At 41.5% G+C, this 27,739-nt stretch overlaps 1 protein-coding gene across 4 annotated transcripts in view; it reads right to left on the bottom strand.

The window, feature by feature from the left end:
• Nucleotides 1-27,739, bottom strand: part of ASCC1 (activating signal cointegrator 1 complex subunit 1) — a 130,720-nt gene that overhangs the window by 7,005 nt on the left and 95,976 nt on the right. For 2 of the 4 annotated variants that reach the window (XM_054503425.2, XM_054503424.1), the window contains exon 10: nucleotides 1,010-1,939. In XM_054503425.2, the coding sequence (XP_054359400.1) occupies nucleotides 1,823-1,939 (117 nt within the window). In that variant the 3' untranslated portion in view covers nucleotides 1,010-1,822. Of the gene's footprint in view, nucleotides 1-513; nucleotides 865-1,009; nucleotides 1,940-27,739 lie in introns of those variants that run through there. The other 2 variants (XM_063670505.1, XM_063670506.1) reach the window with 2 other exon arrangements.

The following is a 27,739-nucleotide window of genomic DNA, read 5'->3' as shown; positions in this document are numbered from 1 at the left end:
AAAAAAAAAAGAATTTGGTATTCAATATATAAAGCTAAAGTTTCCAAAGACAAAAAACTTAAAAAAAAAGTTTCCTACAAACGTTAAGTCATAAGTCTCAGACACTCAAAAGAAGTGACATTTACTTCCTGGCTGAGGTTGCCCAGTGGCTTGTCAGAAAGAAACCAACGAGAGAGGCACATCAAGATGAGATGGGGCATTAACTCCACAGTCAGCTTCAGAATTCGGCACTGTCCCTGGAGCACTCATTCCCAAGTGCCATCTAACAACAATCTGAGGTGAGGTAAAATCTCAATTTGTATAGAAAATGAATATCCGTAGAAAGAGGAGGCCTTCTGGGAAAAAAAATCAACCTTGCGGCCGGGCGCAGTGGCCCACGCCTGCAATCCCAGGTACTAATATGTAAGTCCTCCATGAATGATCCAGCTATGCTGGTAAATAAGTGAGGGCAACATTGTATCCCAACACAGGAAGGGGTCAAATTCAAACTATGTGAACTATGTGATCATACTAACAAAAACACCGTCAAACATTTTATTCACAAGTGATTTGTGCAGTCCCAATAATAAATCTCAGTGTTAGACACAGTCCTCACAATGTAGCAACTTAACACAGAGTTCAGAAGCGCACTTCAAGAATATAAAGAGAGAAAGAATCAAGGCAAGAATAAGGAAGGAGAAGAAGGAGAGGACATGGAGGGAGGAAGAATGTGAGGAGGCAGGGGTGGGAGGCTGGGGCTCCTCAGCATTCCCGCCTCCCTCTGCTGGTCCGTGGTGAGGGAGGAGTGAGGGCCTCCTGTGGCTGACATTCTTCCAGGGAACTCTGCACAGTCCTGCTGATATCATCAATTTCTTTTGCTGCTGCCTTGAAAAGTAAACAAAAAAGGGCTGCAACACTGCAACTCCATCAGGAGCATGGGAAGATGAGGGTGGGGATGGGGTGAAGGAACGGGAATCCAACAAATATTAAGAGGACAAACTTTGGTAGGAAAATGATAGACCAAGCAAAGTAAAAGGCAAAAAACTTTAATGGTTATTTTGCTAAAGATAAAACTCTGGGTGGTAAAGGAATTAAAGGCAGAGTCTCAAAGAGGTATTTGCACACCCATGTCTGTATTAGCACTACTCCCAATAGTCAAGAGGAAGCAAGCCAGGTGTTCACTGATGGAGGAACAGAGTGTGGTACGCACATGTAACGGAACATTCCATTATATGTATAATACAGGAAGGAAATCCTGTCACCTGACACAGCATGGATAAACCTTGAGGACATTATGCTAAGTGAAATAAGCCAGTCACAAAAAGACAAGTCACTGTATGATTCCACTTATATGAGATACTGAGAATAGTCAAAACCAGAGAGACAGAAAGCAGAATGGTGGCTGCGGGGGCTGGGAGTAGTGGGAATTACTGTTTAATGGGTACAGTTTCCGTTTTACAAGCTGAGAAGCCTATGGAGATGGATGGCGGTGACGGCCACACAGCATTATGAATGTATTAACAGTTAATGTTACTGAACTGTGCACTTAAAAATGGTGAAGACAGTATGTTTTATGAGTATTTTATGACAATTTAAAAATTAAAAGAAAAAAAAAACAGAACACACTAAGGGTTATAGGCACAAATTCTCCTTATGCCCACCACCATCTCAGCTGGTAGTCTGATGGCTGTAGACACCATTAGAGGCAATAGTGAATCTATGGGGAACCACCCAGGAAAGTCACCATCCAAATGTCCACATCCCTGCTTGGCAATTAAAATGAGACACTTTTCTTCAGCACCTGGTGAAGATGTTTAGTTTCTAGTGCTTTCCAAGATCCACCTCAGGAGAAGTCAATTTGTCCACAGGAAGCATAGTTTCCAAAGCTGTCTACGGTGAACCTCTGAGAGATGTGAATTGAATTTAGCTTTAGGGAGCCAAAGTAGAAGTTCTCAAACAACTGAAAAGGAAGAAAACCCAGAATGAATATTTAAAGTATAGATGAAAATATTAAACATCAGATTCTCTTGTAAAAACACCAAACCACAAAAATCCCAACAAACCTCTCTTACTTTTTCTTTTCAGTGTTTACTCTGAATAATGATCCAGGAGAGGAGGGATGGCGGTGGGAGTGAGAAAAGAACAGCCAGCTCTTCTCTCTGATTAATTCTAAAGTCTCCCCTGACAAATGCACCAGAGAAAGAGGTCTGAAAAGTCAAATCCAAAATTCATCTACTGACCAGATATGATCAAAAACTTATAGCAAACGCCCCGTGGCCACACCCTGACTCACAGAGTCTGACCAGGCTGCTTCTGACTTCCAGTGACTGACCATGCAGGGATCTCGGCTTTATTGCACCAGGGTTAAATTTGACATAACGTATGTCTAATCAATGCCATTTGTTAGGAGCGCCGACTAAAATAAATAGAAGATAAGGCTCCTGACTCACAAGTGATTCAGACAAACCACTGAGGGACACAGAGCATGCACATATACACAGAACAACCCAAGGGACACTTCTACTTGCCAACAGAATAAGTACAAGTGATTACTTATCAAATACCTTTATTAGACTTGGATTCAAGCCAGCGACCTAAAATAAATACTTTTTACTATGATCCTGTACTTTATAAAAGCTTTCAAGTGTGTCAGAGTGAGGGATGAACCATACATACTCCAAGAGGGACTGGACTTTGTGATTACCACATTTATAAGGCAGGACCCAAAATGACATCAGAATTCACCCCAGGAAAATGCAGCCATAGTGCCTGAATAAGGAGCATCAAAGAGTAAAGAGCATACCTTCCTCTGTTAGGATGTAGGAATTGCTCTTTCTTAAAACATCAGTACAATCCCAAGAAAGCCTTGGTTGTTTTTTAGAGATAGGGTCTCTCGCTTTGCTGCCCAGGCTGGAGTGCCTTGGATTGCAGTAGTGCAATCATGGCCTCAACTCCTAAACTCAGGCAATCCTCCCATCTCAGCCTCCCAAAGCACGGAGATTACAGGCATTAGCCACCATACCTGGCCCCAAGAAAGGCTTGCGACACATGTCCCCAACGATGCTTGAGGGGACCTTTGCACATGGACAAGCGACTGTCTTTTCACTTATTTTTATACAACCTCCACACACATGGACCTTGGCCACCATTGCTTTTCCTCTTCCTGCAATTAATGGCCTAGCAAAACGGCTGAGGGTTCATTAAAGGCTAACTTTATAAAGCCCAGTAAATATTGATTCTTCAACATGACATCAACTTGACCCCAAAGATCTATTTAGAGGTTGTGTGCTGCATTGTCTTGTGTTTCAGAAAGGTGATCAGCTCCTGCCTGCATTGATTTACACAATTAACTTCTCTTCCTGGCTTTGGCAGCCTGCTTAAACCATATCCACCCTTTTACGTAAAGAAATTCAGCCTGAAATGGTTATCTGCTAATCCCTTTGCTGAACATTAATTTGAAGTGAAAGATACGTCACTAAGACTGACAGATTTATAGCTCTGCAAACTGAAGCCTTCTAGGTACAGAAAAGCTATAACCAAAGAGGCAATAAAAGACAATACAAAAGAAAACTAAAAGGAAACTCATAATACTTTCAACAAGTTACTTTTTAAGGATTGGCAGCCTGTGAGTTCTCTACCTTCTTCTCTGTGTGCCCATGTTTTCAAGTAGTGGGGAGGCCACAGTGAGGAGCTGCAAGTGACCAACCCATGACTTCACTTCACCTTATGCAGATGGCCTACAGACAGCATGAATCTGCCAGGGATATTCTCCTACTCCAGGTTTAAGGAAATAGCAAATGTAGCAATCATGAAGTTAGCTGGGATGTGACTGCAATGCAGTAACAGAAAAACTGAAAGAGATAACTAAACATAAATTCTCACGGCCACTAAGGCAAGAGCAGGCTGTGGGAAGAGTGCTGGATTCTAAACTCATGCCCGGACATGTAAGCTGTGTGACTGTGGACAGAAGACACCACCCACTGGACCAACCACAACAGGGGCAAAAGATCATAATGCGCAAAGACCTCATAAGAGCAAGTACAAGGCCAGGCGCAGTGGCTCACGCCTGTAATCCCAGCACTTTGAGAGGCTGAGGCAGCCAGATCACCTGAGGTTGGGAGTTTGAGACCAGCCTGACCTACATGGAGAAACCCCGTCTCTACCAAAAATACAAAATTAGCCGGGCATGGCAGCGGATGCCTGTAATCGCAGCTACCCAGGAGACTGAAGGAGGAGAATCGCTTGAACCTGGGAGGCGGAGGTTGCGGTGAGCCGAGATTGCACCACTGCATTTCAGCCAGGGCAACAAGAGAGAAACTCTGTCTCAAACAAACAAACAAACAAATAAACCAAAAAAAAAAAGCAAGTACAAGTACCTGGTGTGCTCACTGAGCAGGGTTTAAAAAAAATAAAAAATACCTTGTAAACTGTAAAGTGCTATGGAAAATTAGTATTTCCGTATGGTATTTCTTATGATGTTTTTAAATATCTCTCTGCCATCATTACCCTTGTATTTATTTTACCTTTGTAAGTTGCCATGTTCTTTCATACCTTTTGATAACATCACAACAAATGGATTTCTCACCCAGACGTCCCTAGTGCCAGTGCCAATCTTCATGTCACCCTTCCTACCTCTGTTCTTGTCCTCTATGTTTATGATTTAGTAACAGATAATTTACTAGCAATTTTTCAGTTATCTTACTGCTTAGTTATTGTTACATCTTTTTTTTTTTTAAGATGGACTCTCTCTCTCTCTCAGTCACTCAGGCTGGAGTGCAGTGGCGCGATCTCAGCTCACCACAACCTCTGCCTCCCGGGTTGAAGCTATTCTCCCTCAGCCTCCTCAGTAGCTGGGATTACAGGCATACACTACCACACCCAGATAATTTCTGTATTTTTCAGTAGAGACGGGGTTTCTCCATGTTGGCCAGGCTGGTCTTGAACTCCTGACCTCAGGTGATCCGCCTGCCTTGGCCTCTCAAAGTGCTGGGATTACAGGCACGAGCCACCATGCTCAGCCTGTTATATCTTTATTCTTTGTTTTTTTCCTTTTTATTTATTTTCTTAATAGAGACAGGGTCTTGCTAGGTTGCCCAAGCTGGTCTTGAACTCCTGGGCTCAAGTGATCCTCCTGCCTTGGCCTCCCAAAATGCTGGGATTATAGGCATGAGACATCGTGTCCCGCCAATGTATCTTTATTCTTAAGTCTTTTAGGTCTATCAATTATTTCTAATGACTCACTAAAATATAAGCCCTATAGAGGAAGAAGCTGAATCCTACTGTACTGTAACATTATCTAGTAGACTGCATCTGATCGATAAATATCTGCTGGACAAAATGACAATGAAAACTAATGCTGTAGATGTCCATGTACATCCCCAAGTCTGGAAAGAGAAAACTATGACATGCACTTGTCTAGACTGGATTTAAAGGTCTAATGTATCGGTTCCCATCAAGGAATTTCTGAACAAGACTTGCCAAATTATATTACTTCAAATCAAGGGGGCAGGGGACATTTCTACATGTTTCTTATTTGTGAAAACCTGGATCTCTTTCTTAGCTTCAGTTCCTGATCTGGAATATTGCTGAGCACCTGATGTTATGCATTTTCATGCAAAGAGGCACATGAAAGTAGTTCTGTCTCCCAAGTGCTTACCATCTCGTTAGGGAGAGTGCATATCAGAAGAGGGAAATGCTGATGACCTGGGTGTGTCCATCTTATGGAAAGTCACTGAGTCCTTTACTCTGTGATCTGTGTGGCTTTCTGTATGTATGTTCTACTTTAATGAAAAAAGCCTACCTAAAACAATATAGGCAGTAAAGGTTAAGTGTGTGAGATGAGAGGTACAGGCCATCAATAAATGCAGCAGGAGGTAAGGAAACAAGGGATGCTGAGGGCTGCGGACCTAGGAAAGCCATCTGGAGGAGACCAGACCTGAGCTGGGCCTTGGTGGCAGGTAGAGGGCGTAACACAGAGGAGGGAGGGCAGCAATGAAGGCAGAAATGGGCATGGTGGGCTAGGCCAGGCAAACAGTTTAGATGTTTGGAAGGTTCCTAGAGTGAAGCAGTGAGAAAGACCGAAGGAAGGAGAATCAGATTAAGGGTGTCCGGGGGACCTGAGGCTCAAGTTCACAAGCTATACTTCATCCTACATGGTGGGGAACCACTGAAGGCTTTAGGGTAGGTTGGTGGCCCAAGATGAAAACCATGTTTTAGGGAGATTAACCTGGGTATGATGTGTTGTGCTGACTGGAGAAGGGAACAAAAGAAAGAAAAAAAAGGAGACCATGGTAGTAGTCCAGTCATGAGGGTGATGTTGAGTGTCTCAACTACAAACAGGCAGTGGGCTTGGAAAGACTGGAGCAGATGTGAATGAATGAACGAAGCCATGAATGAAACTATGAATGAAACACAGACTGAAGCTAAATGATGAGAATTTATGAACACAAAGAAGGAAATAACAGACACTGGGGCCTCCTTGAGAGTGGAGAATGGGAGGAGGGAGAGGAGCAGAAAAGGTAACTACTGGGTACTGAGCTTAATACCTGAGTGATGTAATAATCTGTACAACAAACCCCCGTGACACATGTTTACCTGTGTAACAAACCTTCACATGTACCCCCAAACCTAAGATAAAAATTACAAAAGAAACATAGAAACGCCTTGGTGACTTTCTGGATGAGAAGGAGATGGAAAAATCAGTGATGATGGGTCCAATGGGTGTATATGAGGCTGCCATTGACAGTAACAGAACATTTTTGAGAGGGAGCTACTTCATGGGGAAAACAACAAGTTCAGGTGTGTTTACACACTCATGTCTGTATCACACCCACTAGCTCTCTGTGTCCCAAGCCCTTCTCGATTCTAGGATTTTCCTGATAGGCTCTGAGAATATGCATCAGAGACACCTGTAGCACAGTTAGGTGGAAACAGATCACCATAAAAGGCTTTATGAGCGTCCCTCCTTTTATTGAGTTGTAGTTCTTTTCATATTAGGGAAATGAACCCTTTTTGTCTATGTAACAAGTTGCAAATACATATATTTCCTCTAGTTTGTCACTTGTCTTTTGACTCTGCTTATAATGGTATTTACCATATCAACTTTAATTTTTATGAACTCACAATTATCATAACAGGAGATTTTAAAAACGTTACCTAATGCCAATAATTATATATTAAAAGATTGGCCAGGTGTGGTGGCTCACACCTGTAATCCCAACACTTTGGGAGGCCAACGCAGGCAGATCATCTGAGGTCAGGAGCTCAAGACCAGCCTGGCCAACATGGTGAAACCCCGTCTCTACTAAAAATACAAAAATTAGCCAGGCATGGTGGCGGTCGCCTGTACTCCCAGCTACTTGGGAGGCTGAGGCAGGAGAATCACTTGAACTCGGGAGGCAGAGGTTGCAGTGAGAGGAGATTGCATCATTGCACTCCAGGCTGGGCAACAAGGCAAAGCTCTGTCTCAAAACAAAACAAAAAAAAGATCAAAGTGAAGCAGAAATATATAGGTATTGACAACAACACTAATGAAGATGACAACAGCCAACATTTATTAAGTAAACACATGTGCCAGGAATTATCTCATTGCATCCTCACGACCCCAGGAAATAGATCCTATGATTTTTTTTTTTTTTTTTTTTGAGACGGAGTCTTGCTCTGTCGCCCAGGCTGGAGTGCAGTGGCGCGATCTCAGCTCACTGCAAGCTCCGCCTCCCGGGTTCACGCCATTCTCCTGCCTCAACCTCCCGAGTAGCTGGGACTACAGGCGCCTGCCAGCGCGCCCGGCTAATTTTTTGTATTTTTAGTAGAGACGGGGTTTCACCGTGTTAGCCAGGATGGTCTCGATCTCCTGACCTCGTGATCCACCTGCCTCGGCCACCCAAAGTGCTGGGATTACAGGCATGAGTCACCGCGCCCGTCCGGCCAATAGATCCTATGATTAATCCCCATTTATAGTTGAGCCTTAGGCTTAGATGTCTTAAGTAATTTGCCTAAAGACACACATGAAGTTGATGGTGTTCAGGACTTCTCAAAATATGGCATCTTGGCATTTGAGCAAACAGCAGAAGCAGGAAAGTCTCTCTCACCTTCCACAGCCCCTCTTCCCTGAAGCAGACGATAAAACCTATGAAGGCCGTCCTGTGACCTCCTGCTCTTCTCCCCTGAAGCAGGTCATAAGACCCTCATTCGACAGGTACCCTCCCTTTACCCAGAGGAAAGGAATATCCTTATCTGTGAAGACATAGGGCATAGAAAAGAATCTGAACAAACAGGCCTTGCTAAGCCTCCCCTCAGTTTATTACCATTAGACCACATCCTTTGTCCTCCAACCATACTTCTCCATGACAGTCAAACTTACTTATAAAAATCAAACCTACTTATAAAAATACACAAGTTACCTCTTGGATCTTTATTTCTGAAGGCTCCCGTGTCATGTAAAGCTTGTATTAAATAAATTTGTATGTTTTTCTCTTATTAATCTGACTTTTGTTACAGGGGCCTCAGCCATGAACCTAGTGATGGGTGGAGAGAAGAAATCTTTCCTCTCCTACAAAATAAAGGTAAAAAACTGAGATTCACACCCAGACAGCCTCACTCTAGAGTCTGAGCCCATTGATTCCTGTACTCTATTGCACCTTAATGTGAGTGGCTCCCCTTGAAACACAGCCCCATTAAATAGCCACGGTGAGGAACGCTGACCCAGACAACTCCCAAAGACTGAAATGAACATGTTCTTTCACTTGCTGTTCCTATATTCACTGCCACTGCTTTTCCTGGACCTGGTTTAAGAATCGGATGGCTCTAGCTCAGCTGGAAGCATTTTAATTGAATTCTGGATGAAAATAAGCACGAGTCAACTAAAAGGCTATATTTAATTTGGTATTTGAATAGGGAAAGAAGGAAAAGCTTAAACTACAAGTTTAAAAAAAAGAAACTTGGTTGCTCTTTTGAACCTGAACTAAACATGAAGAACAAAGTGTTGTATTGTTTAGAAAATAACAGAACAGGAAAAATTTAAATTAAAAAAGAATCTAGTTAAGGTGTCTGAATCATGTTGAATTTTTTCTCCTCACTGTTGTTTTATAACAATTCCCTTGGGGATTTTGAAACCTAAACCATTTTCTTTCTGAAAACATTTTTCCCTGACATGCACACACATACAGCCCTGTTGTTATAGAAGTATTTTTCAAAACCTACTATAAAGGAACAAAACAACGAACAGTACACAAAACTACAAATATTTAATGAGGAAATGGAAATAGGATTAAAACTGCCAATTGCTGTGATATAATTGTAAATAATAAGTACTGACTTGGACGATTTAAGAAAATTTAAAACCACACTGGGCGCGGTGACTTATGACTTGACTTCAGAGGGATGGATGGACTCCGGAGGAGAGACGGCTTGACTTCCGGGAAGAGCCGGCCAGAAACAGGCAGACTTTGGGGTAAGATTACCAGCCCATCCCGTCCCTTCTCCAGCTCCCATGTCTGCTGAGAGCCATTTCCATCACTTAATAAAATTCTCTGCCTTCAACATCCTTCAAGTGTCTGGGCAACCTCATTCTTCTTGGATGCCGGACAAGAGTTCAGGACCCACTGGGTGCAGGTACCCAGAAAAGGCTGTCACACTGGCCCTTTGCCCTCACTGGCAGAGGACAGCCACCCCACATGATGAGGCAAGGGTACCACTGAGCTGATCACACGCTGCTGTCCACAGACAGCGGGACTAAGAGAACATTCTAACATGCCCTCTGGGGCTTTGGGGATCACTGGCACCCTCATCTAGACACTGCCACGGGGCCCACACGGAGCCTGCTTCTGCCAGCACCCAAAATGGCCAGCCAGATCCCATACTCACTTGCTCACGTGCTCCCTCCCACAAGGGGTTGAGCACGGAGAGCCAAATAAATGGGGCACCCCCGTCACAAGTCTGACAAAGGGGTCAAGAAAAATCCTGCATCAATAATATCTTTAGAAAATTAAACAAACTTTTCCTATCACCGAGTAAAGAGAAAAATGTAGACCTTTGATGAAAGGTTTTTGGTCAAAATCAAGGTTTTCCCTGACAAAGAATGGCAAGATAAAACCCAACCATCCTGCTATCTCCTGCTCACATGATCTGTGAAGCCTACCATTTTCAGTTTATACATGTTTCTTTCCTAGGGAGAACACAAAGGGAATTATTGATTTCTGGTAATGTTGTGGTATACACTGAAAGAAAACAAATATCAAGATTTAAGGGCTCACTGTGGTTATTTTTTCTTGCATTCGTTTCAAATCTTCTACTCCTTCCCCATTGCCCTGTGACACAGCCATCAAAGACCAGAGATAACTCCAAATGCAACAAGGCTGCCAAAATGAAACCCGCAATCTCAAACAGAGGTGGGGAGGAGGGTGGAGAGGGGCCTTCTCTTATCTGTGACCTCGGGCTACAGAACCGAATGAATGGCCAGTCCACAACAGCGCAGTGACAATCTGCTGGGGATCCCTGCTCACTTGGCTTTCCCAAATGAGGCTTGCTCTTTTCTTCAATCTTAGACAAAGCTGTGGTTACTCTCTTCCAAGATCCCTCTTTTAAGAAAATCTGCTTCTTATGCTGGTGGCCTCAGTGAACTATTTGCTGTCTCAATACTACTTGAATAAGAAGAAATTCAGTTTTGAAGTTAAAAATGAAAATTCAAAATATTCAAGTCTTATGCTATTTATAATCATTCTTGACACACATGAGATAAACCAACCCTTAGAATATAATCTGGTGCAACTGAAAGTAAGTACAGGGGGTTCAATTAATTCAAGTATTTAGAAGAATGTACTAGGTCATATTTCTCTCTAAGAAAGGATGCTATTGTTCTCATGTATGGCAATCAGACTTTTGAAACTCAAAGCAGAGTGAGCAGGAATAGCAAATGCATGCTACTTTGAGGTTTTCCCAGTGTTTTTCTTCCATAGTCTGTTTTACCAACTTCTATTTCTCACAATTATCCCGTTTATAGATAAAAGTAACAGTAATAACACTATTTTGTACTTAATAATAATGCTTAACCACCTACCTCCCTACGAGGGATGGTATGAGGATGAACAGAAGACAGGCTGACAAGTACTTTGAGCTCTTTGGGAAGGCACTCCCAGTATGAAGCCTTGCTGTGGTTAAATAACACCTTTCATCTAAGGATCTAAAAGTGTCTTACAAAGCCCAGCTCATTAACTCCAAAAACTGCTATGATATAAACCAGAGCTGAGCATTATTATCCATAAGAAACAGGGACAAGCTAGGACCACTAATACTGTGAGAGAAATTTAAGAGTTCCTGGGATGAGGCCTAGGATACAGGCCAGTAGAAGGCCATGTCCACAAGGCAGTGTGTATGGGCCTCTCAATTCCAATAACAAATATGTACCAAAGAATGCCAAGTGGGGAAGCAGGTCCATCCTTAGGCTGTGCATATACAACCAGATAGCGAAGAATGAGAAGCAAAGGATGTGAAAAGCTATCATCACAGCCCTTGGAAGATCCCAATTGCAAAACATCAAAACAAATAATGGTATATTTCAGATGCATTCCTCATAAAACAGGCATCTAGGTACAGGACTAGTATGACTTCACGCAGCAAACAGAAAGATACAAATACCAGACTAAAAATATAATCGATTTTGAAAAAAAAAATCAAGGTTCTTCATATGTCTTGTTACTAATCTCACTCAGAATTAAGATCACTTTATTGGGAGTTAAGTCATCAAAAAGAATTAAGTTCACAAATAAGTTTCCACCCCCCAAAAAAACAAATTTTGTTTCAAAGTTATGTTTATTAAAATTCCTCAAGCCTAAAAAAAAAAATTCTGAGTTTCTGCCAAATACCATGCATTTGTCTTCTGGGCCACCTGTGAGATTACTTCTGAGGAGACCAAATGTGGGAGGTATGAACAGGCAAGAAGGAAATGGAGATCCACCACATCCGGGGTCAAAAAAAACTTTCCATCTACTTTAAAAATACTCATATGGGCTGTGCCCAAGTGGATTCTTTCTAAACATCATCACAAAAGAATGTAATTGAGTCTGTTTACCCTAAGGTAAGTCATGCTCCTCTACACACAGACACACATACCTTCACCTAGGTACAAAAAATAGAAATTTCTTTTCTACTGAAGAAAGGGGACAAAAAGTTTCTTGGGGCAGACTAGACTTTAATGCTTTCCTATTGTGAAAATAAGTAATTCAAAATCTAAGCTGTTGGAATCTTAACATATTGTAAGGCTTAAGGGAATGTGATTATGTGAGTCACTTAAACTTGTATCTGTCACCTGGGCAGCTGTAACTGTTGTTTTTCTGATTATAGATTAGCCTTTTTCCTCACCTACACTGTTTTGTAAATTGTTGTAAATGAATTTGATTAAACTTCCCTCTTACATTTCTCATACAAAGACTTAAAAGACTATCACATCATCTAGGATGGTATGTTAAATACTTTCTTTTTTTTTTTTTTTTTTGAAACAAGGTCTTACTCTGTCAGCCAGGCTAGAGTGCAGTGGCGTGATTACAGCGCACTGCAGCCTCCACCTCCTAGGTGCAAGCGATCCTCCCTCCTCAGTCTCCTGAGTAGCTGAGACTACAGGTGCATGCCACCATGCCTGGCTAATTTTTGCATTTTTTGTAGAGACATGGTTTTTCCATGTTGCCCAGGCTGGTCTCAAATTCCTGGGCTCAAGGGATCCTCCTACCTCCGCCTCCCGAAGTGCTGGGATTACAAGCGTGAGCCACCACGCCAGGTCCTACACTCGTAAGTTGGAAAGGAAGTGAAAACAAGCTGTACAGAAAAGAAAACAAACTGTAATTAACTAAATTATAGCTCATAAACCAACCTTGTATAGAAAATGTTATAATCCTACTAAATTTGTTTTCTGCCTATATAAGCAGGACCTTAACTTTTAACTTTAAGAACTGACCTCATTTCTCTGAAGTCCCTGTTTCTCAAATGGCCATTCCCAGCTTTTCACTTGAATAAACTTTTAAAAACTGAGTTCTGATCCTTTCCATTATTGCTGGTCGACATTATCAATGACTACAGACCCACTCCCTCCCCCAATTTCTCCATCTTTAAACAGGGATGATCCTTTACAAAGATGTTCTGCAGTTAAAGATAAATTATAAGATGAAATTTTGAGCTCTGATTATTATTGTCACTCACTGACTATAATCTCTAATGCATCACTGCAGGAACCAAAATGCAGAGTATCCTTAAAATAAAAAAGGAGAAGGTTTATCAGGTACTCTGACAGCTTACAGGCTCTACAGTCATTATCTGGTCTCATAGGGCTGTAATATTTTTAAAGACCAAAATAGGAACATCTACTTCAGAATAAAAGACAATGAAGGTGGCAGGTAGTGACTATCCTAGAGTCATCTCCAAATACAGCTTAACTCTGCCCAAGATGCCACTTTTAATCTGAAACGTCAGACTGCAGTGATCAGTGGTGTGAGAGCCAATAATATTATAGTAGCTACTAATAGCCAATAAAAGAGAGGACATAATGCACTTCCAGAAGGCCTGGGGCACCTCAGATCCAAGGAGCAAGGTCAAGGGCAGTCTGTGGGAGGAGCAATTCTTATCAACATTGTGGCCTCATTGAGGAGAGCAGCAAAAAGGCTGTTAAGTCAGTAGAACAGCTGTGATTTTTCAACCCATCAGCAGGCCACTCCTGTTTTTGTTTCCATTAAAATAGTACCAAAAGGCTTGTGTGTCCCCAGAGCCCAAGTCCCCTCTCCACTGACTGAGATGGCATTCCTTGCACAGAATGGGAACAGGAACTTCCCTCACTCATCCTGCTTTCAAATCACCTGCCTGTCTTGCTGCAGTGAGCAAGAGGAATGCTCAAATGAGCATTAGCCTGACCTAAGGATGTGCTGGCAGAAGGCAGACAAGCAGAGCCAGGGAGGGAAGGCTTGAAAACTTCCTTCAAATAATCACTCAGGGATGCACTTTGGGAATTTGGCCTGAGGCTCACTGCTGATGTAAGGATTATCAAGTTTAAGATTGCTGTTAAGGCCAAATGACCTATTAGAGGGTGAATTAAAACCGCTATATACAAACAGGATGCCAGGCAGTTCTGCTGAGGACCTCAATATTCAAAATGCCAAGGGATTTCCCCTCTCTGCAGTCTTTCAATTTTGAAAAACAGCAACAAAATAATATGAGTGGGGGTAGGAGGTAGAGGAGAAAAGAGGCTATGCCGACCCGGCTGAAGAACCCACACCTAATCTCCACCTAATCTCAGCACAGGCTAGGCACACTCCACCCATTTCCACATTACGTCGCAGAATTAGCCTCAGAGATGAGAGGTGAAAGTTCAATTTGCTGCATTATTTCTTCCCAAGGAAGCCTTGCCACAGGGCATGGGTATTACTGCTTTACCTGACAAAACTGCCCCTGGGGCTGATGGCTAGCAGAGACTCTTCAAGCCTGTGACTAGCAACCCTAAGGGCAGGTGCCCTTTCAGAACTAATCTAGTTGATGTTTCTGCAGATTAATTCTCTCCCTTAGAAAATTATCTCTTCTTAATGCTCTTATTTCTGGTGTGGTCATCTTCCCTCAGGTATTATTCATAATGGTCCCTCAAACAAATGCAACAGAAGATAAATGTTTGGTCTCCGTATTACACAGTAGAAAGGAAGAGCAAGTCAGCAGAAATGAATCCTTAGAGGGGAGTACACAGGGGACAGCAACAGGGACATTTCTTCCTGGCCCCCGGCTTTTGGGAGGCTGGGCACAAAGGGGCTGACTATTGTGCCAAGGCAACAGATTCAGGAGCAGTATGGAGGAAACCAGTCACCAGCCTCAGCCCATCTCCACTCCAACTTCTCCACCAACAAGACAGCATCCAGAAGTTGAAGAGCAAATCAGGCCGGGCGCAGTGGCTCACGCCTGTAATCCTAGCACTTTGGGAGGCCGAGGTGGGTGGATCATGAGGTCAGGAGTTCGAGACCAGCCTAACCAACATGGTGAAACCCCGTCTCTACTAAAAATACAAAAATCAGCTGGCCGTGGTGGCACATGCCTGTAATCCCAGCTACTCAGCAGGCTAAGGCAGGAGAATTGCTTGAACCCGGGAGGCGGAGGTTGCAGTGAGCTGAGATCGCACCATTGCACTCCAGTCTGGGCGATAGAGCGAGACTCTGTCTCAAAAAAAGCAAATCAGATGTCCCTAGGCAATATCAGACAATGTAAAGAGTACACATACATATAAATAACAGCTGTCCAAATAATGGCTGGCCTTGGACTGGCTCCCTGGAAGAGGGGAGAGAGGCTGCCACATGTTATCAACTAAGTTATTTTCAACTAAGTTACCTCATTAGACGGGAAGACATGAAATACTGCATCCTCTGTCAGAACCAAAGGAAACATGCCTTGAGTAGCATCACTGTAACTTCATAGACTACAACACACACTTTTCTATAATCTAATTCAGATGGCCCTCCTTCCCCTCTGCAAAAGTGTGGGCTAGATGTCAAATAAGCAAAATGCTTTGGAAGAGAGAGAGGGTTATCATTTCCACACATGTCACAGTCATAAGGCCACTACAATTTAAGAAATTGGTATCAGGCCAGGCGTGGTCGCTCATGCCTGTAATCCCAGCACTTTGGGGGTCCAAGGTGGGTGGATCATTGGAGCCCAGGAGTTCAAGACCAGCCTGGGCAACATGGCAAGACATCGCCACAAAAAAATACAAAAATTAGTTGGGTGTGGCAGCACACGCCTGTAGACCCATCTACTCAGGAGGCTGAAGTGGGAGGATCACTTGAGCCTGGGAGACTGAGGCTGCAGTAAGCCAAGATGATGCCACTGCACTCCAGCCTTGGGTGACAGAGCAAGACCCTATCTCAAAAAAAAAAAAAAAAAAAAAAAATTCAAAGTTTTAACCTACAACTGAGAGAATAAACTCTGAATTGAATTTCTGGCTGATTTATACCGTTTTCTCGCTTTTAATTTGTAATAATAATGTTCACATTTGAGTATTAATTCTAAAATTGTTTAATCCCTGGGATATGGGGAAGAGAGCATCTTTTTTTTTTTTTTTTTTGAAACAGAGTCTCTCACTGTAGCCCAGGCTGGAGTGCAGTGGTGCGATCTTGGCTCACTGCAAGCTCCACCTCCCGGGTTCATGCCATTCTCCTGCCTCAGCCTCCCGAGTAGCCGGGACTACAGGTGCCTGCCACCACGTCCAGCTAATTTTTTTGTATTTTTAGTAGAGACAGGGTTTCACGTGTTAGCCAGGATGGTCTCGATCTCCTGACCTCGTGATCCGCCCGCCTCGGCCTCCCAAAGTGCTGGGATTACAGGCATGAGCCACCACACCAGGCCAAGCATCATTTTTTAAGAAGACATCACAGCTTCATAGCGTAGCGAGCTTCACTCTTGTTTCTTTTACCTCCTTCCACCAGTGTCCTCTAACATTTGGAATAACACTTAGCCATTGTTGGTACAAAGCCCCTGAAACTAAAACAGTTTTATTTGGTCTGGTCTCTAACAAAGGGCTGCTTCAAAGAGGACAGTGCCCTGTCACCATCTCTGGGTCCAAATTTATATTCTGCTACTGGTTTGTTTATACTGTAGCTAAAAACACACAATGCAGAATATATGTACAATGGAATAATATTCAGCCTTAATAAGGAATGAAATTCTGACACATGCTACAACATAGGTGAACCTTGAAAACATTATGCTGTGTGAAATAAACTGGACACAAAAGGACAAATGTACAATTCCACTTACATGAGGTACCTAGAGTAGTCAAATTCATGGAGACAGAAACTGGAGTGGTGGTTACCAAGGGGAAGGGGAAATGGGGAGTTGTTCATTAAAATGAGTTTTAATTTGGAATGATGAAAAAGTTCTGGAGATGGATAGTGATGATGGTTGCATAACAACATGAATATACTTAATGCCACTGAATTGTACACTTAAAAATGGTTAAAATAGCCAATCTTATGTATATTTTACCACAATTTAAAAAAACAACAGCCAGGCGCAGTGGCTCACACCTGTAAGCACATCACTTTGGGAGGCCAAGGTGGGTGGATCACTTGAGGTCAGTAGTTCAAGACCAGCCTGGCCAACATGAAACCCCATCTCTACTAAAAAGAAAAAAATTTGCCGGGCATGGTGGCACATGCCTGTAATCCCAACTACTCAGGAGGCTGAAGCACGAGAATCACTTGAACCCAAGTGGTGGAGGTTGCAGTGAGCCGAGATCCTCCACTGCACTCCAGCCTGGGCAACAGAGCTAGACTCTGTCTCCAAAAAAAAAAAAAAAAAAAAACCCAACATACAATAGACCCAAAGTGACCCACTCATTTCATCAGTGAACTACATCCAAAATAATATGAACAGTCCTAGAAATGAACACATAAAAGAGATAAGTATTTTCTACAATAAGAACAGACATCCCGTTCAAAGAGTTCATAAGAATGACATCACAGGAACCAAAGACAATTGAATATTTATTCCCCCTCCCTCAAATGCACCAAGCAAGCATGTAGCTTAGTGTTTTATATTTAGTAGGTATTCAATAAACATTACCAAATATTTATTTTCATTCTGATAAGAACCAGAAATGATTTTAAGAAAGGTAATGCTAACGTCTTAATTTTTTTTTCTATTTCTTGTTATTGTGCTGGCTGGGCCCTTTCAAAAACCCTGCATCATTCCCTGCCTGACCCAGGACAACACATGGAAGTATTCCAGTCCCACTGCAAAGAGGAATAACCTGTGAACATGAATTCAAAAGAGAGCAAAGGTATTTTACAGACCAGGGAAGATGCATCTTCCCAGAATGGATGTTGGCTTCTGCCAAAAATCAGCCAATTTCTTGTTTTTCAGTTCCATGTTAACAATGGTTTCACCTCACTGACAGCCGTATCTTCAGATGCTCTCATTAGTGTTTTAAGACTTCACTGTCCAGGCAAAGTAACACATAAGACACATTTAAAAATTCCAAGGAAAAGTTTTGGTGAAACACAGCTTAGATTTGAATATTCCTTTTCCTCACCCCCTAAATAGACTGAAATAAGAAGTTACAACACCAAACTGAAGCATTTCAAACTGTACTTTTTCCTTATATATCTGATGCTCTAAGGAACTGCCCAATCACCTGTCAGAAGTCTTTCAGATCCTTTAAAACATAGTATATTGTGTTTCTATTGCTGTCAAAATATGAGAAGCCCCTAATAATCTTCTGTAATCTCCTATTTTTATAGCTTTTCATCATCAAAGAAGGGAGGCAGAGCCATATCTTATCACTAACAAAGCACCATATTCTAGCAAGATGTCTTGTCACAATCTCCTTCCTAAACTTTCACATTTTTCTGACACTCATGCTAATTGTAAAATTAGCACCATTTACTTGCAAGTTCAGTGCACTTTATTTTTCATTCAATATTTTTTATTAATACCTTCTGTAATAAGGCATAAATGAAGCTGCAAACAAAATCACTGTCCATGTTTCAAGTTAATCAGTGTATACCACAGAGAAGCAGACAATTAATTCTGGATGTATTTTGAAATAAAAGAAAGTTAAATGTAAATTTAAGCTCATTATTATCTTTATCAGCTGAGTCTTGCTATGTGTAGTAATAAAGCTGCAATCAAATTTAATTGAGAAATGAACTTGAAAGATTATGAGTATGAGCTATAGGTATATTCAGTTTGCGGCTCTCTTTTCTTGAGTTGAGTAACCTAATTTTAAAAAAGAAATAAATGGCTGGGCATGGTGGCTCACGCCTATTATCCCAGCATTTTAGAAGGCCGAGGCAGGCGGATCACGAGGTCAGGAGATCGAGACCATCCTGGCTAACATGGTGAAACCCCGTCTCTACTAAAAATACAAAAAATTAGCCGGGCATGGTGGCGGGCACCTGTAGTCCCAGCTACTCGGGAGGCTGAGGCAGGAGAATAGTGTGAACCCGGGAGGCGGAGCATGCAGTGAACTGGATCGCACCACTGCACTCCAGCCTGGGCGACAGAGTGAGACTCTGTCTCAAAAAAGAAAAAAAGAAACATTTGCTAGAAATGAAAATAATTAATTAAACAGAAATTCAATAGGATTGACTGTTGTTAACTAAATCTTTATGACATAATTACTTTATCTTGAGGGCCTATTAAATAAGTGCATCATATTTAATCATAAAGCAAAATTGTGTTGGGTGAAATAAAAGAAAAACTAAACTCTAACCTCTAAGACAGGAGTCAGCAAACTTTTTCTTTAAAAGGCCAGAAGGCCACACAGATTCCACCACAAGTACTCAACTGTGCCAAATGGTGTGTAAGTAAATGAGCTGAGCTGTGTTTCAACAAAGTTTTACTTACTTGGATTTCACATAATTTTCATATTATGAAATAGTATAGTATTCTTCTTTTGATGTTTTTTCAATCATTAAAAAATGTAAAAACTATTCTTGGTTAGAGGGCCATAAAAAATACAGGTGGTGGGCCACGTTTGGCCTTCAAACAGTAGTTTGCCAAGTCCTGCTTTAAGAGTTTATTATATGAAGTACAAGGCAAAAAATATCCCCTCTGGCAAATCTAGTGTTCTATTGATGCATAAGAAAAAATCTTTTTCTTCTCTCCTTCCAAAATCTGATGTCTGTAGAAAACAGTTCCAAAAAAGTTTCCTGAGTGCCTGCCAGGTGCAAGACACATTGCTAAGCACTGAGAGGCACCTAAGAGGTCTCTGAACAATCAAAGTAGGGAGAGGGGGGTAGTTGAGAGATGGATAGAGCTTTATTGATTTGGACGGCTCTTACCATTAAGGAAGAGGTAGTATCTGTATTGGACTTTGAAGAACAAGTATCATTTGAATACATGAAGACTGTAGTAAAAGAAAAACACAGAGATAAGGACAAAACCTTAGGGAATAGACATATTATGGAGTGAATTTTTTAAAAAGTAGCTCCAGAGTCAGGAAGAAAACCAGGAGAGCCAACTGCCACTGAGGCCAAGAGAAGAAGGCTTTTGAAGGAGAAAAGGGCTTAACACTCTCAGTGCGGATACTGGGGAAAAAGTAAAAGTAGGTCAAGACACTGAACAAACAGGGGCTATCAATGACTTTTTACAGTGTTGTTTTGGTATAACGGTAGAGGTGGCAGACAGGTTGGAGAGAATAAATAGGGACTAGTCTGAAAGGGATGGTGGTAGGAAGAATGGCTTTATAGTGCTTATTCAGACTAGAGAAATGGGTTCTCCTTCCTTAAAACAAAAAACACTCATGAAAGATGCAGCTACCTTCTTAGTAAATTGCTCTAATATGAAACACTCTAATAAGAAAGTTGTTCTTTATACCAGTTAAATTCTTACACTCTTTGAAATCAAATGGCACAATTTATGTGGTAAGATCAACAGTTAATAAAAGGCGCATTTATCGTAAACATTGCAAAAAGACACTGCCAAGAATCAACAAACTTTTCTGGAAGGTGCTATATAAACACATGCACACCCCAAATGGTTAAGTGTCCTACTAAGCTCCTAAGTGTATGTCTGTTTATCTTTCTTTATAAAATTTTTTATTTCAACATAGTTTTACACTTATAAAAATGTAATAAGAATAGTAAAAGGAATCCTGAATAGTTTTATCCTTCCTTCTTTTTTAAAAACCTACTTCAAGAAAAGCATTCTTTGGCTGAACTTCCTGCTTTTTGTTCTTTGTAATGTAGATATTGCCATTAAATTTTGGCCATCAGTTTAAAAACTGTTAGGACTCAAGTAGTTTAGTTAATGTTGTCCATGATTCAGTCACAAGTTGTAAGAAAGCAAAGTACAATACAAGCTCACTTAACAGAGTTCCTGTTTAAAATTCATTGGGCTTCTTTAATCTTTAGATTGATATTTTTCACCAACTATGCCCCATTCTCTCCTTCTGAGGTTCCAATTATATATATGTTAGATCTTCTCACTTACTATCCTGAATGTTTTGTTCTCTTTCTGTAATTTTTATCTCTGTCTATGCATCATTCTAGATAATTTCTTCTGATCTAACTTCCAGTTCACTATTTCCCTCTTCAGCTATGTCTAATTTGCTGCTAAACCCATACACTGAGCTCTTTATTTCAGTTACTGCCTTTTATAGTTCTAGCATTCTATTTGGTTCTTTTTCAGAACTGTTACATTGGTTTTTCTTTTTAATAGTTCCCAATTCTCTGATAAAAATTTTAAGCTTGCCAGCCAGGCACAGTGGCTCATGCCTTTAATCCTAGCACTTGGGAGGCTGAGACAGGAGGATCACTTAAGCCCAGAAGTTCGACATCAGTCTGGGCAACATAGTAAGACCCCATCTCTATATTTTAAATTTTTTATTTTCTGCGATGGAGTCGCACTCTGTTGCCCAGGCTGGAGTGCAGTGGTGTGATCTCAGGTCACTGCAACCTCCACCTCCCAGGTTCAAGCAATTCTCCTGCCTCAGCCTCCCAAAGTGCTGGGATTACAGGCATGAGCCACCATGCCTGGCTTTTTAAATTTTAAGAATTAAAAAACAAATTTAAGCTTGGCTTTGATTTCTTCAAACACAGTAAGCATAGTTGTTTTTAGTCCAAGTCTGATAACTCTAGTATGTCATATATTTATGAGTTTTATAAGTCTGTTTGCTTATTGTGACTGGTTTCCTCTTATGTCTAATCATCTTTGACTGTGTACTGGCCACTTTTGGAGAAAAAGTTCCCTGGAGGAATATTTTTAGGCAGAGGGTGATGGTACCTGTACCTTCTTCCAGAGATTTCTGTTTGCTACGGCCATATGCCTGGAAGCACTACCAGTTCAGAGCCTCTTTCATCCAAGATCAAGACCTTAGGGTCTATTTCCTCCTTTTAGAACACTAATGTTAATTTTTGCACTGATTGAGAATGCTCTTTGTCATATTTTCCCCTCATATTTTCTCTTTGCCATTTGCCAGAGATTTCCTTGACTCTTTCTTCCAATCTTTGATTGAATATACGTATATGTGCATGCATATATGTAATCTCCAAGGACTCTCTCATTCTCTAATTGATCCTTTTAAATAACATTTTTACTTTCCAAATGATTCTTCAGAAAGTTGTATATCTGTTTCACTAACAATTGTCTACTTCACATGATTGTCAAGAATAATGTAATTGCTTTCAATGCTATATATAAAAGCTATTACAAAATATTAGTATGACCAACTGAACTGCAGTTTGTTTATTAGCATTAAAAGCCTGGAGAAGAAGTGACATCTGCTAGTGATTTTACTTAAACAATATTAAAATATCCAGTCATAGAAATATAACGTAGTAAAAAAGGCACAAGAGCCATGGTGAAAATCAAGGGACAATAACTTTATCCTAAATTCCATTTGCTGTTATATATCCTGCTATAATAGTGCAATGGGACATTTAGCAATAGACAATCAAGGAAAGACTTTCTGAGAAATTTGAGTTTTGAGAAAAAAATCTAAAGAAGAGCCAAGTGACTAAGAAAATAATTTTTGGCCGGGCATGGTGGCTCACGCCTGTAATCCCAGCATTTTGGGAGGCCGAGGCGGGCAGATCACAAGGTCAGGAGATCGAGACCATCCTGGCTACCACGGTGAAACCCCATCTCTACTAAAAATACAAAAAACTAGTCGGGCGTGGTGGCACACACCTATAGTCCCAGCTACTTGGGAGGCTGAGGCAGGAGAATTGTGTGAACCCGGGAGGCGGAGCTTGCAGTGAGCCAAGATCGTACCACTGCACTCCAGCCCGGGTGACACAGCGAGACACCATCTCAAAAAAAAAAAAAAAGAAAAAAAGAAATAATTTTCAAAAACAGTATATAATATGGCTGAATATTGAATCGAATAACAAAACTCGATAATAAAAAGAAACAATGTTTTCTTCCTCAAACGAAATAATACACTTCCTGGCTGGGCATGGTGGCTCACGCCTGTAATCCCAACACTTTGGGAGGCCAAGGCGGGTGGATTACCTGAGGTCAGGAGTTCGAGACCAGCCTGACCAACATGGTGAAACCCCGTCTCTACTAAAAATACAAAATTAGCCGGTCATGGTGGTGCACGCCTGTAGTCCCAGCTACTCAGGATGCTGAGGCAGGAGAATTGCTTGAACCTAGGAGGCGGATGCTTCAGTGAGCCAAGATCGCACCATTGCACTCCAGCCTGGGCAACAAGAATGAAACTCCGTCTCAAAAAAAAAAAAAAGAAAAAGAAATAATATACTTTCTAAATGCTAGTCTCCCTCTGCAAGCATTAATATCTTTTTTTAAAAGCTACAAGACTTCTAGTTTCCAGTCTAGCATTAAGGACTCTGGAAGTCGCCACTCCATCCTAACAAGTGAAAAGCTGAACAAACTGAAACCTTGACAACTCTTCATAGGTCTGTCAGAAGAGTGAGGTCAGGGACAAATTGCTGCCCCCAAAACTGGAGACACACACAGGTGGATACAGAGAATCACAAGGGAGAAGAAACCCACAGGAGAAACCTCCAGAGAATGGAGTAACCTAACTGTAATTGACGAACTGCTAGAGGCTGTGTGGACAAGTCTAAGAGTTAGAAACTCCAGGGAACCACCTCACCAAAGGTTTTTGTAGTTTAACCTCCAAGAGCTCTACTTGGCCTCCTGCTTCCAGCAGGGGGAGGAATAAAAGAACCATTCTGAAATATGCCAGACCACTTTGTTCTTAACAAGGCCCGCCCTCAGGAGAAACTATTTTACCAGAGCCTAACCTGCTAGGGTTTTATGAAAGCTTAACATACCTAGGGGAAGGATGATATCCAACTCCAGCCCCCTCTAGCCATCCACAGTGGGGAAGAGAAATATCCAGCCCTAGTGGGCACTAACCTTCCATATGTAGGAACCCCACCTCAGCTCCCTCCAGTCTTCCACATAGGGGCCCCTCTAACCATCCTGTCCCACCTAACAGGGCTGATGAGAAGCATAGGTGACATTCACAGTCCACTGGCACAAGCTCACCAAAAGACTGAGACCTAATCACAGAATTACAGAACACTTCCCCTCCCTCCAACCTTACCATCACACCACAGTACATCATGTCCCTTTCACCCAGTACATCATGTCCAGATTCAACAAAAAATTACTACAAGACATAGTAAAAGGCCAAAAAAAAAAAACACACAATTTGAAGAGACAGGGCAAACATCAGAACCAGAGTCAGAAATGGCAGGGATGTTGGAATTATCAGACTGGGAACAACTATGATTAATATGCTAAGGACTCCAATGGATAAAGGAGACAACATGCAAGGACAGATGGATAACTCAGGCAGAGAGATGGAAATTCTAAGGAAGAATCAAAGAGAAATGCTGGTGATTAAAAGCACTGTAACAGGCTGGGTGCAGTGGCTCACGCCTATAATCCCAGCACTTTTGGATCACCTGAGGTCAGGAGTTTAAGACTGGCCTGGCCAACATGGTGAAATCCCATCTCTACAAAAATACAAAAATTAGCCAGATATGATGGCGGGTGCCTGTAATCCCAGGTACTCGGGAGGCTGAGGCGAGAGAATCGCTTGAACCCAGGAGGCGGAAGTTGCAGTGAGCCGAGATTGCACCACTGCACTCCAGCCTGGGCAACAGAATGAGACTCCATCTCAAATAAATAAATAAGTAAATAAATAAATAATAAAAATACTGTAACAAAAATAAAGAATGCCTTTGATGGGCTCATTAGCAGACTGGACATGGCTGAGAAAGAATCTCTGAGCTTGAGGATATGACAATAGAAACTTCCCAAACTGAAAAGCAGAGAACAAAGACTGAAAAAACACAACAGAATATCCAAGAACTGTGGTACAACTACGAAAGATATAAGGTACACACAATGCAAATACCAGAAGGAGAAGAAAAAAAGGAATGGAAACAATATTTGAAGGAATAAAGACTGAGAATTTTCCTAAATTAATGTGAGATTCCAAACCACAGATCTAGGAAGCTCAGAGAGTACCAAGCAGAATAAAGGCCAAAAAAAAAAAAAAAAAAATTGTACCTAGGCATATCATAGTCACACTTCTGAAAACCAAAGATAAAGAAAAAATTGTGAAAGAAGCCGAAGGGAAAAAACAAATACTTCTCCTATATAGAAGCCAAGATAAGAATTACATTTGACTTTTCCTCAGAAACCATGCAATCAAAAAGAGAGTGGAGTGAAATACTGTTGAGAGAAAGAAACTCCATCAACCTAGAATTCTGAACCCTGTGAAATTATCCTTCAAAAAATGAGGGAGAAACAAGTATAAGCGATATGCTAAGAAAGGAGAGAAAAAGAAATCATATATAATGCTCAAATAAACCAAAAAAGGCAGAAAAAGTGTGGGAGGCAAAAACAGAAACAAACAACAAGGGCAACAAATACAGAACAGTAACATATATAATAAACATTAATCCAACTATATTAATCAATAATCACTTTAAACATCAATGGTCTAAATACACCAATTAAGAGGCAGAGAGTGTTAGATTAAAAAAAAAATAAAGCATCCAAACAATATATTGTCTACAAGAGATCGACTTTTTATTTATTCATTTATTTTGAGACAGGGTCTCGCTCTGTCACACAGGCTGGAGTGCAATGGTGCAATCATAGCTCACTGTAGCCTCAACCTCCCAGGCACAAACGATCCTCCCACCTCAGCCTCCAAAGTAGCTGAGACTACAGGCATGCACCACCATGCCCAGCTAATTTTTTAAATTTTCTGTAGAGACAGGGTCCCACTGTGTTGCTTATGCTGGTCTTGAACTCCTGGGCTCAAGTGATCCTCCCACGTGGGCCTCCCAAAGTGCTGGGACTACAGGCATGAGCCATTGTACCCGGCCAAGAGACTCACTTTAAATATAAAGACACACAGAGATTAAAAATAAAGGGATGTCCCAGCATAGATGGGTTCTTAAAAAAAAAAAAAGTAAATAAATAAAGGGATGAAGAAAGATATACCATTCTAACATTAACTGAAAGAAAGTTGAGTAGCTATATTAATTTCAGATGGAGCAAACTTCAGAGCAAGGAAAGTTATTATGAATAAAGAGGAGCAATACATAATGATAAAAAGATCAACTGTCCAAGAAGACCTAACAATCCTTAACACATATGTGCCTAAAAACAGTGTCAAAATACATGAGGCAAAAGTTGACAGAAGCAAGAAGAAACAATGAACTCACTATTATAGTTGGAGACTTTAACCCCCATATATCAGAAATGGACAGATCCAGAAGGCATAAAATCAGCGAGGATATAGTGGAACTCAACAGCACTACCAACTGACTGGATATAATTGACATCTATAGAATATTTTATCCAACAACAGCAGATTACATGTTCTTCTCAGGCTCACAGGAAACACTGACTAAGACAGATCACATTCTGGGCCATAAAATACGCTGTAATACATTTAAAAGAATAGAATCATATAGTGTCTGCTCTCAGGCCACAATGAAATTAAACTTGAAAGTGATAACAAAGATAGCAGGAAAATCCCAAAATAGGTGGCAATTAAACCACACACTTCAGCCAGGCGCAGTGGCTCACGCCTGTAATCCCAGCACTTTGGGAGGCCAAGGTGGGCGGATCACAACGTCAGGAGTTCGAGACCATCCTGGCCAACATGGTGAAACCCCATCTCTACTGAAAATACAAAAAGTAGCTGGGTGTGGTGGCACATGCTTGTAATCCCAGCTACGTGGAAGGCTGAGGCATGAGAATTGCTTGAACCTGCGGGGGCGGAGGTTGCAGTGAGCCAAAATCGTGCCACTGCACTCCAGCCTGGGCAACAGAACCAGACTCAGTCTCAAAAAAAAAAAAAAAAAAAAACCACACACTTCTAACCAACAAAAAGACCTTAGCTACCACACCCTTAGCTGGGTGTGGTAGCTCACTCCTATAATCCCAACATTTTGTGAGGCTGAGGTGGGGTGATTGCTTGAGCCCAGGAGTTAGAGAACAGCCTGGATAACATAGTGAAACCCCATCTTTACAAAACAATTTAAAAGACATATTAGCCAGGCATGACAGTGCATGCCTGTACTCTCAGCTACTTGGGAGGCTGAGGTGAAAGGATTACTTGAGTCCATGAGTTCGAGGCTGCAATGAGCTATGATTGTGCCACTGCACTCCAGCCTGGGTGACAGAGCGATGAGGCCCTATACCTAAAGAAATTAAAAATTAACTTTTAAAAAAGAAACTTCAAGAGAGATTCAAAATATTTTAAGCTAAATGATAATGAAGATACAACTTATCAAAATTTGTAGGATACATCAAAAGCAGTGCTTAGAGGGAAATTTATAGTATTTAGTGCATATGTTAGAAAAGAAAAATGATATAAAATCAATAATCTAAGCTTCTACCTCAAGAAACTAGAAAAGTAAGAGCAAATTAAATCCAAATTAAGCAGAATAAAAGAAATAATTTTAAAAATCAGAGCAGAGGCTGGGCGCGGTGGCTAATGCCTGTAATCCCAGCACTTTGGGAGGCCAAGGTGGGCGGATCACAAGGTCAGGAGATCAAGACCATCCTGGCCAACATGGTGAAACCCCGACTCTACTAAAAATACAAAAAAATTAATCAGGCGTGGCGGCGTGCGCCTGTAGTCCCAGCTGCTGGGGAGGCTGAGGCAGGAGAATGGCATGAACCCGGGAGGTGGAGCTTGCAGTGAGCCGGGATCGTGCCACTGCGCTCCAGACTGGGTGACAGAGCAAGACTCCATCTCAAAAAAAAAAAAAAATGAGAGCAGAAATGAAAATAACTG

This window comes from Pongo pygmaeus, chromosome 8 (assembly GCF_028885625.2).
Source record: "Pongo pygmaeus isolate AG05252 chromosome 8, NHGRI_mPonPyg2-v2.0_pri, whole genome shotgun sequence".
In the NCBI taxonomy this organism is placed as follows: domain Eukaryota; kingdom Metazoa; phylum Chordata; class Mammalia; order Primates; family Hominidae; genus Pongo; species Pongo pygmaeus.
The sequence above is the reverse complement of the archived record's forward strand: the minus strand, read 5'-3'. Positions and strand labels throughout refer to the sequence as shown.